Here is a 15,053-nt window from a genome sequence, read left to right on the forward strand (position 1 = left end):
CCCCCTGGACCCCCTTTTCTCGTGGGGGCCCAGCCCCCCACCCCCCCCCCCCTTCGCCCCCAGACTTCATCACGCATTTATCATATAAAATAGTATACGCAACACGTATACTATTACGGCGGCTGAGCCGCCCTCGTGAGTAACCGCCTGCTTTCCGCACTAGTTGCGTAATGTACTATTACCGACTCACCTCTCCCAAGTCTCCTGTCCGAGGGCTTAAGGAACTGAACCTGAAGTAATCGCATCGCCTCATGTGCCAGGTGTTTGTCGAAGTTAGCGAGAGATTTGCATTGCCGCTTGCTCGTACCAAAGAAGATACGAAGTTTTACCAATGGCAAATATTTAATCGGTCCCTTATATTTACACTCCATCTTTTCCTTGAGTTGAACAGTCTACGATTGAACCGACAGTCGTAGATCCCAATCCTCAATCCCCAAATCTTTTATATGAGTTTCCTATTGCACCTGCTGCTGTGCTCGAACAGCTTCAGTCAACATCAAACTGTGTGTCTTCTACTTTGATGGGGACTATCTGTCGACGTATGAAGCAACTGTAGCTATCCCCTCTGCATAAGATTTCAGTAATCACAATAATTGATTGACTGTCCAGACTTCGTGTATGAGTTCTCAATTGTGGTTTCTGCAGTATAGACTCGGAATTCCCAGTTAGCATAGTCTTTTGCGAGCGAAGTAACTGTATTTATTGCCTCCACATCAATTTTCACAACTTGATTGATTTTTCAGTGGAATATAAATATTGAGAAAGAAAATGACATGAATTTTCAATTTATCCCTGAATTTTTCTGACTTCGAAATTTCCACAGAATGATTGAACTGAAAAATCAAGTATTTTATTGATTTTCAGATCATTTGAACGGAAAATCAATGGAATATTTGTTTTTTTAATGACAAGATTTTCTGAAACTTCAGTGGAACTTGAACACGATAGAAATTTCCAGAATTTGGCACGGAAAAAACACAAAAATTTTTAACAGTGTAGAATTATTGCAGATTATTAATTATTAATGATTACCCGATTGATAACAATATTGATGATTAACATTACCGATCTTGTCGTTCCTGATTCGAATATTTCTTTTTTTTTCGTGCAGACTCCCGAGATCTTGGTAAACAAATTTTCGTTGAACGGAATCAATCCTTCTCTCATATGCCGTGAAATTTCTTATCCCTTTAATGATATTGATCACAATTTTCTATTTCGTCAAGTGTTCAAACAAGAAAAATTACTTATAAATGGAGATATTTCCTGTGAGGCATTCATTCACCGATCCTATCAGTACGAAGGCGTTTCCCAACTGGTTCAGTTTGAATATCGAACTGCTGAATAATTCGGTGCTTGCCACAACTTCCGGTATTTGGTAATGCTGTTTGGGACAGTTTAGCATAGTCTTTTGCAAGCGGAGTAACTGTATTTAGTGCCTCCACATGAGTTCACTATAATCCCACAGCCCTAGATCCCCTCGCTGCATCTTTTGTATAAATTTTCTATTGTGACTTCTGGTATCTTCAACCAACATCAAACATTTGGTCTTCATTTCTGAGAGACCAACGAACGAACTGTAGCTATAACTTCTGCATGACCTTCCAGTAATCTTAAAACCAATTAAAATGTAACAGTTGAATAAAGAAATGAACAGCGAGTCATCCAATCACCGAATCTAATGTTATGCATCTGCCCGTTCTGGTATTGTAGGAGATGGCGACGTGACGGGACTGATTAAAAGAAGCAGTGGAGTATTAGTCATGAACACAAATGGAAATGCCGGTTCACAGGAGGGTGGAAATGGCAATGAGTACGGTAGTAGTGAGGAAACCGCAGCACTGCTGAGCCGTGCACCACCGCCTCCAGTTGTTGTTGCGGCTGGATCACAGGGAAAACCCGTATTAACGCGCCAGGATCGTGCAACATTTCTCGTTGCATCACCACAGTTATCGGTGTCTGGTCTTGGCGGGTCGGAGGAGAGTGCGACAAATGAGGATCCATCGACTAGATCAGTACCGGATATCGAATTGCACTGTCGTCTCGATGGTGACAATCAGCATCAACAATGCACATCACATCATCCAACCACCACTCTTTATCGCACCAGACAGACATCGCATCAGTACAACCGTTGCCGATGCGACAGACGAGACTCCCTCGCACCCTCATCTGCCCTTCATCTGGCACGCAGCGTATCCAGGTAGGTTGTATCACCAAAATTCCATTCATTACGGAGAAAAAAAATTTTTCATTATTTGGAAAATGTCGCTGATTTTCAGGGATATGCCGCTGATTTTTAAGAATCTGTTACCAATTATTGGTGATACTGGACACTGACGAGAATAGGGGAGGGAACGCCTGTACCGCTCGCGGGTTTTCACAATTACAAGCTTTGCATTTTTTTTTAAGATGGTTGACTTCACGGAACGATGTAGTTTTTCGAAAAATTCAACTCCATCTAGCACTTTAAGGATGTTTAGCGAAAACCCACATTATTCACCATAATTTTGATATTGTCTCATATGCCAGGTTCATATTTGAGCCACACGTTAGTAATAATATTAACCCTTCCGTCGGGGCATCCTAGTGAGAAATTAATTTCTGAAAATCACTTCTTGTAACATTACGCTTAGGGAAGGAACGCGACCGTGTGAACTTTGATCGAGATGTTGCGTGGGTTAGACACTCAAGATATTGAAAAAAAAAACACAAGCCATTTACTTTAAACTATGGAGAAACTATCGCCGGCGAAAACAAGCAGGGGACCGGGCCATGCACGCGTGATATCTTCGATTGATTTTCGAATTCCTCTAAAAAAAATTTGACCGCCATTACGAATCGAGCATCGCGACAACACCGCACAACAGCTGATCGAGGTTGGTAAAGTCGGTGACGATAATTCAGTGCCGGAAGCATATGGACACGTATAACACACACAAACATTCATCTCACTGTTACAATTCCACTACTAGCCGAAGCGTGCCATGTCGCCTGATCAAAATGTGACTGTTACCACTGCAGTCATAAGTCCTCCGTTATCTATGAACATTTTCTTTAATTATTATTTTTGAGACCGGAAAAGTACGCTATAACATTTCTAATTTTATGAGAAAAATAATTTGTAACATGAATGATTTATTTAGTCAATTGTCTTTTTTTTTAAACATCCTCAAGCATGAAAAAAAAACACAAATCAGTAAATAAGGTTTTTTGTAGTTTTAATACCCAAATTGTATTACAAAACTGCTATTATACGTTTCTTGAAATTTTCTTGGGTAATTTGAGCCATATTTGAACTCTTTACGCAACTCGGATTAATAATTATTGATAATTTAGTTCAGCGGTGCTACCTGCGGGCGGGCAATGCGGCCCGATTTGGTCTTTTTTTTGCTTTTTTATTCATTTTGTAAATTCTAGAAAGAGTTCAGTCTCTACACTTAAGAAACAACGTATTGAATAATTATACAAGACTCCAAAATACTTTTTCTTATTCACAGTAAAGGTTTAAGATACAAAATTGACATTTCTCTTCAGGTGGGCGGTACAGGCACACCCTTCCCTGACCTTGATCATCAACGATTGCTATCACTGAAGTTTGGTGATAGATTCCTAACAATTGATATAATATGGATATTAAAAATTAGGGATGGATCCATGAAAATCAGCGACATGTCCCTAAGAATCAAAACTTTTTTCTCTCTGATCTGACCGTTCATACGTGGAATGATCCTCGCATTAATCTTTCACGTCCGGGGTCCATGTGTCAGGTAGCATTTCATTTAATCTTGACAGAAACAACCCCCTGGCTGGAATAATCCTGTGAAATAATCGATAGGGAATTAAACATTGTAATAAGACGGTATTAATGTTAAAAATCTTCCTTTCTTCTTCTCAGTTATTTTTGATTTATCAGAAGCATTTTCAATCAGTTTTGACATCGTTTAGAATTTTATATTTCAGAATTTTATTTTTACCTTTATTCTTAGTACGATTGTTTTTCAGGATCTCTTCTCCAGGTTAGGGGAGATTTTATCCATACGTTATACCAATGCATGCGAAAACTCAGCACTTTTTTTCAATTGATTCGAGAATAATATTTCCTGTTTAAAAACTGACGAGATTGGGAGTTTTCATTGATACCCAAGAGGGTGATGTGAAGGGTCGAATGAACTAAAGGTTAAAGGTTGAAGGTCAAACGATCTCAAGAGAAACGACTGGAGTGATCAATAGAGTTGAACGTTTTTTCAGTGTTTCGTTTTTTTAAAATTTTTAAACGTTTTTTTGGGTATTACTTTTTTCATTGTGGGATGAATTTTTCTTACTGTTCAATAACCTTCACGTTAGAAACAACATACTGTTAGAAATAATACACTGTTATAAATTTTTTGAAATTTCCTGGAAGATATTCTAGTACATCTCATTTGAGTGACATTGAATCGAATTTAGGGAAAAAATGGTTATGAAATTTCAAGTTTTAAGTAGAATTCATAGAAATTCATGAGTTTTCAGTAGGAATAAGATAGGAATTTCATAACTTGATAGAATTTTCAGTGGAACATGAATATTCAGAAACAAAATTACATAACTTTTCCATTTTTCCCTGAATTTTCTGAATTTTTACAGAATAATTGAACTGAAAAATCAAGTATTTTATTGATTTCCAGATCATTTGAACAGAAAATCAATGGAATATTCAATGGATTTTTCAATGACAAGATTTCCTGAAATTTCAGTGGAACTTGAGCACAATAAAAATTTTCGGAATTTGGCACGGAAAAAACTGCCAAAAAAATTTAACAGTGCAGGATTATTGCGGATTATTAATTATTCATGATTACCGACTTCCAAGATCTTGATAAACAAATTTTCGTTGAATGGAATCAATCTTTCTTTCATATACCGTATAATTTCCTACCCCTTTGATGATATTGATCCCAACTTTCTATCTCGTCAAGTTTTCAAACAAGGAAAATTATTTATAAATTGAGAATATTCCTGCGAGGCAGTCATTCACCGATCCTATCAGTACGAAGGCTTTTCCCCAATGGTTCAGTTTGAATATCGAACTGCTGAATAATTCGGTGCTTGCCACAACTTCCGGTATTTTGTAATGCTGTTTGGGACAGTTTAGACGTCGATCAATCAAAGCCGTTTTACATGGAGGATCAGATACCCACGAGACTTAAGTTCTAAAAACATGATGAATTGAGTTTAAAGTAACTGTTAAATTGAGTTAAAAGGTCACCTTTGCAAAGGTCAAAACTCGCTGAGTCTGACCGGGTTGAGCCTGCTGATGCTGCTGTATACTCCTCGACGTTTATCAGAGAAAATTGGAACGCTACTTGACACAAAGTACTCCGTTGTTTCATCGAGGGTGCAACAGTGGGTTTCTGTAACGAAGAGTGGGGGAAGTGTCATAATAGAGTGAGAATAGGGGCGCGTAATTGGGTTGAACTACCATTTCTTGTCATTTATGGCTTGTTATTTTCGAAGAGAAATTTTCTACATAGAGAGAAAAATGTAGTAAAAATTGCTTTGATGCAGAGGAAACACGTGTAGCGAAATTCTTTTTTGGGGGATTTTACACTGTTAGAAAATTCCTCTTGAAATTTCAAGTGCAAAAGCTTGAATTTTTTAACAACGACAAAATTACATGAAATTTCTGTATATGACGATTCGTCAGTTGATTTCTTGAATATTCAAATAATTCTCGATTTTCAGGTCCATAGAGCACTGAAGAACCTTCAAAATTTTGAAAATTCAAGCCATAACTTTTCGGAATTCTCAATCTATTGAAAATTGAATTCTATGTGATATTTAATTTTCATGATGAGTTTGGAAATTCCCGCCTTCATTGAAAAGTCAATGATTATTCAACATGAAAAACCCAATTTTCTTGAATTTTCAAGATGAATGAGAAACTTAGTGAAGGCTTTGATTTGAAATTGAATTCAGTGGCGAAGCGGTAATACGATTTATGTGGACTTAGCTCTTCGCTGAGTTTTCAAGAAATATCTCCGAATTTAAGGGAGAGAGTGAAGTTTTTGTAATAACCCTTTTTTGTAGAGTGAATTGAGAGCTGTAAAAAATGTTACAACAAAAATTTCGCTACCTGCCTTAGATTCCGAGATATTCATTGAAAACTGACCAATCGTCGAAATTGACTTGAACCGCTTACCGCTTCACTACTGAATTCAACCTCACAACATCGAAAATTCAGATGATGCTATGACTGAAATTTCAAGAAATTTCTAACAGTGTAATCAATATGAAACGTAGGATGACCCACGGAGAAAAAAGTTGAGGAAAAATTACCAAACAAGTCAAGTAATCGTGGAGCACTCTCAATTTCCTGTAGTTTTTTACCTTAAATAGGAGAAAAAATGCGTGGTTATGGGTGATTTATACTGAAACTGTAAAGTTTACTCTGTGTCCCATCATAATTATCCCAGTGAACGGGAATAATTGCTCCAATTTTTCGTATAATTTTTCTGTAACGGAAAATGATTTTTACCGAATCCGTTTTCACAAATTCTACTGAACAGGAGGATCAGTTTTGCATCCATAGATGTATTTTTTACCGAGAAAATCGTAAGATATCCACCAAGAACCATTGTTTTTCACTGAATTATATTTCCCTCCCCGATTACCATTCGTGTAGTAAAATTTGTGAAGATTTTTCCGGCAATTTTTATCCAACTTCTTTCTCCGATTCCCTTCTTCATTCTGAAAAATTTATCTCACTGTGCACCCAAAAAAACTTATTTCCATTTGAGCATTTTTTTCGAACATCTTAAATTAAGGTCTGAAACTCTCGACTTGAGATTTTCGAAAGTTTCAATTTAAGATCTTTGAACTCTCAAAATAAAGATGTTTTTCTGAGTGTAAATGTATTGTTCATGGCAGTATTTCTTAAAAATATTATTTGACCTTTTTTTGTTGTTGAAACATTCGTTTTGGTTTAATTCATGACAATTATCCAAAGACAGTTGAATAAAACTGTATTTTTCAGTGAGTATTAGAAATTTCCTTCGTTTCCTTGGGAGCTTATTGTGATTCACCCACAGAAATGATGCATTTGAAACAAATAAAACTCTTTATTTGACATTTATCTGTTCATTTCAATGATACTTTTGTTGAAAATTAATGAACTCATATGTTTATTCAAACAATAAATTTTTGATCATATAAAATAAATAATCTATTCATTCCGAATAAATCCTCTCTTATAGTCAAATTCATGATCTATGAAATCGAAATAAAAGATTATGACATGTTAATAAATGCATTCTATTCACTATTCAACGGACGATTTTATGTCTAACTGATGAAATCTTCATTCGAATCAAAGAAGCATTTGTCTATTTTGAAAAAAAAAATATTTATTTCAACTGAAACTATTTCTTTGTGTTTGAATATAAGTTTTATTGAGAAGTGTTTGAATAAATCCACTTATTTAATTGAAATAAACCATTTCTCTGGGTTCGCGAGACTTGAAATGGCCAAAAGTAAAAATTCCAATGCGAAAATATTGTTTTCCCGATAAAAAACAGTCCAGTTTAACGTCAAGTCGTAAGAAATTCTGCCTGACGACTACAATTTGTTCAATAATTCCTACCCATATCCTCCAGACTACTTCCGTTACACATTTTTCTCCATCTGCTTTTCACGTTAGAATCCTCCGAACACTCACAGCCCCGTCTGAATCCTCCCTCGAAATAGGAGATGAGATAATACCAGAAATAACAAAAGTACAATTGACGAGGGAAAAAACCATCAGATAAATCCCCCCGGATCATCGATACACAATCATTCTCTATCGGTTAGAAATCTCATTTCATTCTCGAGACAGTGGAAAATATCACAAAAGAAAAAAAAAGTCTGAAGTAATCAAACAAATCCAACTTCAACTGAAAAGAGTAAAATCTAATTTTAAAGCTCTCGAGCATCTGGCGATGACGGTGAGATAAAATCGCCCCGATGTCTCTCACTCGTCGTCCCATCATTCTCACGATGTTGTCATAAAAATTTCAATTATCGTCTCCAATGTACCCAAACAGGCTCATCCATAAAATTCCCCCGAGTTAAAGAGGGACAAAAAATACGAGTCACCAATAAAAAAAACACAAGAACCAGATAACGACTGAAACCTCGAAGTTTGTTGAAGCGAATATTTCATAATCAACACGACGAAACATTGTTTTAAAGGGAAAGCGTCAAGAGCGGCTACCACTGCTGTCCGTGTCAAGCACCACCACCACCAGTTCTCGTGACTACATCACCCAGTGCACGGATTATTCGACAGAGTTCACAGCCAGAGGCGTCTGCATGCTGTTGCTCGGGTTCATGCTGCCCCCTGCATGCAGGTGCTGCACCAAGTGCATCACTCAGGCAACTGCGTGAGCCTGGCGATGGAATCGCGGGAATTGCCGCTGATTCGCTCAGGATCAACGGTGGAATACGACAGTTTCGGCAGGTAATCCCATGCTTGCTGAACCTCCCTGAACCCTTACCTGAACCTCTTACACCCCTGACACCGCGAAGAAACAATTTCGGAAGTGGAAAAATTCTTCCTGAAATTGAGGATATTGTTTTTCGTTCAAGTGCAATTCTGTATTGGAATGAATCATGCAGTATGGAAATTCCACTTTATCCGTCGATAATATTCGCTTTTCTCATTGAAGTAATCAATTGGAAGTACTGAAATTAAGTCATAAAAGCCCTTGATTGAAGTTCAAAAATTAATTTTCATCAGTACCTTTAGTACTTGTAAAAAGTACTAAAAGTACTGGCAGAAAGTAGTGAAGCTACTTCACTCAAGGATACAAAAAGTACTTGAGACAAGTATTTTTCGACCTTTTCACAAGTGAACTTCCCCCAAGTACCGATCGGTACTGGTGAGAAGTACTTTTTTCTTTAGATGTATTATTTATAAAAGTAGAAGAATACGTATCTTGCGTTTGTTCACTTGATTTTAATATTCCAGCGTGCAAGAAGAAGTTTCCTGTGGAATTCTAATTTTCATTGTTTGAGAGCTTGTCGAGATCGGAACTAATAGAATAATTGAAAGCACATTTTATTTTTAAAATCCACTGTTGTAATATCGAAAATAGTTGAGGCAAAACTTTTTTTGTCAAATTCAAAAGTAAAGGTCTTCCTTCCAAGTCTTTTCAATTTTATGAAATGAGAAAAATTGTTTCTTGAACAAAAAACAATATCGTTAGCTTAAAATTTTGTTTTTCTCCCTATAAAATGGAATGCAAACCCTGTATATAATCCACCTCAGAGTGCTCCTCGATTTAAACCGAAACTTTCTATACCTTCCGAGTTATATTGACCACTATCCAACCCTTAGGGTGATGATCCCAGCGATGATAAACTTTCGAGGGCTCAATTTCCCCCCCACAAGTTTGTGCGCTACCGCTTCGAATTTACGGCTGTAATTGGCGGCTCACGTACGCCTGGTCACGTGAATTATTCCTATGATGTGTATGCACGTTGAGGAAGGACCTCGGGATATTGTTCTGGCTGTTATTGGGGGGCAATCCAATTCTCTGAAGCACTCAGATAGATTTGAGTGGTACTAGGCATCGGCTTTACGATCCTGTGGTGGCCTAATAGTGTCGGAAGAGTTCGCAGAGAAAACTTTTTACTTAAATTAAGAATAATGATGCCAATGACATCGTTCATGTCACTGGGCTCGATAAAATATCCCATGTCACACGGCAATAAAAGCATTTCCCGACTTTTGTGATTTATGAACTGACATTCGTCGCAGGGAAATGTAAAAGGGGGAGTGAAAGACTATTACTGTGTATGAAATCGATATTAAAGGTTACAAGGGGAGTTGAAAAGTCAGGGAAATCTGACCCTTAATGGAAAACAGGCGAACCGGAGTAGCTTTCGAGGTATGGCATGTTTTCTTGATGAGGATGCATTTTAAATGATTATAGATTGTTTTCTGATTATACGGAGAAAAAAGTTGGAGAAAAATTACCATATGAGTCAAGTAATCGTGGAGCAACCTCGATTTCCAGTACTTTGTCACCTTAAGTAGGAAAAAAAGTGCAAGATTAATAGTGAATTTTACACTGTTAAAAATTTTTGTCTGAAATTTCTGGTAGGGCAGGTTGGGGTAGAACGGACAGTTGACTGTTTTTTAAATGTTAATGAAGGGTTGAAATGGTGATAAAATTTAATTTTTTTTTTCAATACAAAGAACAATTCTGCCCCTTTGTGACGAGCCTAAACTGAGCTCAATTGATAAATTTGTTTCTGACTTATGAATAATTTTAAAAAAGTCTAAAGCATCCATTTTATCCCACCGGGAGGTACACTTTTTGGTCATTTTTATCGAATTGAATTACCATTGAAATTACAAGGAATTTCGTAATTAAAAATTCCGAATTTCGTGGAAAAATCAAAGAGAACTGTAAATTTCAGTTCCATTTTTCCCTAAAAATGAATAGAAAACTAGAAAATTCCGGTAAATATATTCTTGAATTTTCAGGACAGTGACACTGAATGCGAATTAGGGGGAAAAAATCATGAAATTTCAGATTTCACTGAAAATTTAATGTAATTTGGAACTGCATATTCATATGAGATTGAAAACTCAAATGAATTACGGAATTCTTGTCTTTATGCGGCTTAAAATTCGGGAATTTTACTGAATTTTCCGTGAAACCTGAAATTTCATGATTTTTCCTCCCTTAAATCGCATTCAGTGTCACTGTCCTGAAAATTAGCCGTCAACTGTCCATGAAAATTCATTTTTTTTTAAACAGTGTACTTCGTTGTCCCGGGAAATTTTACTGAACGTGAAGGTGATTTGTACCGAAACTGTAAAATTCACCCTGTATCTCATCAAAAATGATCCCAGTGAACGTGAATAATTGCTCCAATTTTTCCTATATTTTTTCTGTAACGGAAAATGATTCTTACCGAACCCGTTTGGTAAAAATTCACTTCCGTCCATCCCCATGACCTTCAGATGGGTACAAGACAAACAATTCCCTGCCGGTGTGGGAAATTTTACACAGAAGGATAATTTTACTAAGCAGGAGGATAATTTTGGCATCCACAGATCTATTTTTTTACCGAGAAAATCGTACGATATCCACTAAAAATCAGTATTTTTTCACTGAATTTCATTCCCCTCCACGATTGCCATACGTATAGTAAAATTTTTCACGATTTTCGAGGTAATTTTTATCCACCTTCTCTCTCTGTTCACTGTTATAAATTTTATGAAAATTAAGCAGTGTCGCACTGAAATTCTCAATGTAGTGAATCTGAATTCAATTTAAGATTAAATCGTTCATGTAATCTTTCATTCAGGTTGGAAATTCAGGACAATTAGGTTTTCCATGTCAGATTATTACTGATCTTTCAATGACATCTTAAATTTTCAAATTCATTGTGGAAATTGAATTACATCCAACTGGATTTTCAGTGGATTGAAAAGTTAAGGAAATTGTTGCTTGAATTTTCAAATTATTTAATAACTTTTATTACCTTGTAGACCTGAAAATTGCAATTCCATTGAATACTCCGGAATTCAACTGATTTTTCAATACATGAAAATTTTTTCTTCAATACATGAAAATTTTGTTTGAATGAGCACTGTTAAAAATTTTCGTCTGAATTTTCCGTGCAAAGTTCCGGATTTTTTTAGCGTGTTCAAGTTCCACTGAAATTTCGGGAAATTTGGTCATTAAATATTCCATTGATTTTCTTTTCAAACCATCTGGAAATCAATAAAATATTTGATTTTCCAGTTCAATTATTCTGTGAAACTTCGGAAAGATCAGAAAAATTCATGGAAAAATTGAAAATTCATGTCATTTTGTTTCTGAATTTTCATGTTTCACTGAAAATTCAATCAAGTTGTGAAATTTCCATCTCACTCCCACCTAAAACTCACGAATTTCCGTGAATTCTACTTAAAACGTGAAATTTCATAACCATTTTTCCCCAAATTCGATTCAATGTCACTCTTATGAGATTTACTATAATGTCTTCTATGAAATTTCAACAAATTTCCAACAGTGAGTGATTGTCAAGACTTTTGGCTTGAAATTTCAGGAGTGATATTCTAATAGTCTGTAGGAACAATTATAAACTCATCACAATTGACGACTGTCTCTCTGATTCGGAGCAGTTATCAACTGCCTCGGCGAGTTTATTTGAGGCGCAAGTTCATTTCATTTTGTTCGATCCACGGTGACCAGTTTTTACTCATGTTTCTTTGATTTTGCCCGATTCGATACATACACCCGGAGGTATAATTCATTTCAATTAACTAAAGGATTCACAATGACGCTTCTATTCAAACTCGAACGTGATTTTTATTTTCCTCTTTACTCATGCCAAATATTCAGATTTATAAAAACAAACAAATACTTTTTGATCCAAATAAAGACTTTATTTGTTAGAACTTGAATAACTCTTTAGAATTAGAAAAGAGCGAATTTATCGACATGTAATCGTTTTTAATTTGGATGACCCAAATTGTTTTATTGATTCTAATACAGGATTCATTCAGAATAACAATTTCATCGACCCCACAACTCCATTATTTCCCTCAGAGTACAATAAATAACTTCATTAACTCCTCAAACAGTAAAAAATATAGTTAAAGTAATGAAAACATCTGCAAACACTTATTCTTAATTCAAGAATGATTTTTTCTCTGTGAACCTCATTACATCATGCAGCTTGTTGAGGGACAGCCCAATTCTCCAAAGCACTCAGATAGATTTCAGTACCCAGTTATCTCAGCACTCGATATCCTCCCCAAGATGTCCAAGTGTTGGTCGAATAAGATCGAAGGAGTGAAGTAACTGAAGTGGCATTCTCCCCGTTCTCCAGTACAGTCCATTTTCCGCAGGCTTTTCCAATGAGAATTACTAATGAGTAATGTTCGTTGAACCCGAATGCCTCCGACTAGTCGTGTAATTTTATTGTCCATAAAAATTGCACAGTTGTTGTGTGTATTTGTGCTGGCTTATTCGGGTCATCGAATTAATTGGATTGCGGTATTGAAAATTCATTCATTTATCTCCATCACAAGCTCATGCAGATTAATGCCATGTGATTCATTATTCAGTGACATTTTCAATTCAAAGATCGCGAGACTCTTTTTCCTGAAATTGAAGAGGTTTTTCCATTGGCTTGTCAATTTTTAATGAGTGCAAAAAGTCTCACTGAATGGAGTCAGTTTCTCCAATGGAGGTTTCAATACACTTTGCAATATTTTTTCTCGCTTCCGCCCCCTCCCCCCCCCCCTCTCCGGCTGCTGTCGTTGTGCATTCTGAGATAAAATCAGTTGGTAAAAGAGTTGTGTCGGAAAAACCAGGTGGAGCACGTACATTTCCACGCTCTCCCTCGATAATCCAACTCGTGGCAGCCTCCAAACAGAGTCATTCCACCTGGGGGGGATAAACATATACCCTTCGTCCGATGCACTCAACGCGACCCCAAGCGCTCACTTACTTAAATTAAATTTCCCTAGAATGTCGAAAATAGAATAAAATAGGTACTGGATGGAGGGGAAGGGGGGGGGGGTGAGAGCCATTCTGTCGTGCTAAATTCACGCCATTAATGGAAATGCCAATGATGGGTTGTGATTGATTCGCTCCTGTTGGAGCTCATTGAAAATAAATTTCCTGACGATATGAGTTTTATTGTTGTCACATCGGTGGCTGCTCTGCACCAATTTTTATGAGATATGGGGGATAATCGATGGAGCAGTTAATGCCGCCGTACTCGTTGAAAGTTTATCGTAAGGGCTTACGCATTTGCTGGACTGAGTTGTTTTTTAATTGAACGAAAGATCGATTTCATTTGATTCCTGATTCAGGTAGTGTCACCTTTTTTTTAATTTAGGGTAACTTGATTATCGGTGGAGCCGTGGATGGACAGTTATTCACGGAAAAATAGACCTGAATTGAGTATAAAATACACTTGAATCAAGTATATTTTATATTTAATTGGCACTATTTCAATTCGAAGATGATTCTTTTGTATCAGGCTAGGTTGTAGCAAATCCTTTTAAGTATAATATAAGGGTCAGGCACTACGTGTCAGAATATAAGGGTCAAGGAGTGGAGGTTGAAAAATGAGGGTCTGAATATAAGTCGTATATTGTGTTTGATCACCGTTTTGAGCCATTATATGACCCTCATTGCCTGACACTTAGGTCTTCACCTTTATATTCAGGCCCTCAGTTTTTGACTCTAATATTCCGACCCTCATTTTTTAACCTCCACTTTTTTTAACCTTATATTCTCACACTTAGTGTCTGCCCTTATATTACACTTGAGAACGCTGGGTACAACCCGGGCTGATACGAAGTAATCATCCTGGAATTGAAACACCCATCCCCCTTTTTGCCGAATCAAGCATAATATACTTGAATCAAGTACATTATATGTGAACATCCGCATGAAAAGGGGCCATTTTGTCGACATGCAGTTATGTGTACTCCGATAATATTGATAACATTCCGCACATTTTAAGCCCAAAATGATCCTCATACACTGAGAGAAAAAATTTTTAATATCTGAAACATATTTTCTTGAGACAAGTAATGGTTCTTCAATTCCTCAATTCTCCCAGACATCTCAACTCATGTGGCCCGAGAAAGGTCTTATGCTTTAAAATATTCGTGTACTCAAGTATGATTTTGTCGCAAATGAACTCACTCAAATCGCGTACAAGAATGGTCAATCTTCAAGTATTTATTGTTTTCATAATTTTTTTGTTATGCAGTTCCAATATTTCGATATGTAATATATTCATGATATAATGCGCAACGATAGTGATAAATGGAAATTCATTCGACTTCCGTGAACCGCAAACATTCTGAGATTTAAGCAATCGAAACTAATTTATTTCTCTCAAATAAATTTGGTTTACGTATTAGAAAATTTTTCTCTAAGTGGAGGATCAAGAATGACGTTGGTGGAGAAGATGAAAGAATAGTATATTTCAGCACGTGTGGGGCAATTTCGTCTTTAACGTGTGTGGGGTTTACAGCATGAGCC

General features: G+C 36.5%; 1 protein-coding gene across 1 annotated transcript in view; it reads left to right on the forward strand.

Moving 5' to 3' along the window:
• The first annotated feature begins 1,763 nt into the window (after positions 1–1,763).
• LOC107047753 (small conductance calcium-activated potassium channel protein 2) overlaps positions 1,764–15,053 on the forward strand; it is a 163,847-nt gene continuing 150,557 nt past the window's right edge. The window contains exons 1-2 of the mRNA XM_015270581.1: positions 1,764–2,203; positions 8,212–8,479. Of these exons, the coding sequence (XP_015126067.1) occupies positions 1,764–2,203; positions 8,212–8,479 (708 nt within the window). The remainder of the gene's footprint in view (positions 2,204–8,211; positions 8,480–15,053) is intronic.

The sequence above is a fragment of the Diachasma alloeum genome, unplaced genomic scaffold (genome assembly GCF_001412515.2).
Source record: "Diachasma alloeum isolate Michigan unplaced genomic scaffold, Dall2.0 Dall_scaffold_78908, whole genome shotgun sequence".
NCBI lineage: Eukaryota > Metazoa > Arthropoda > Insecta > Hymenoptera > Braconidae > Diachasma > Diachasma alloeum.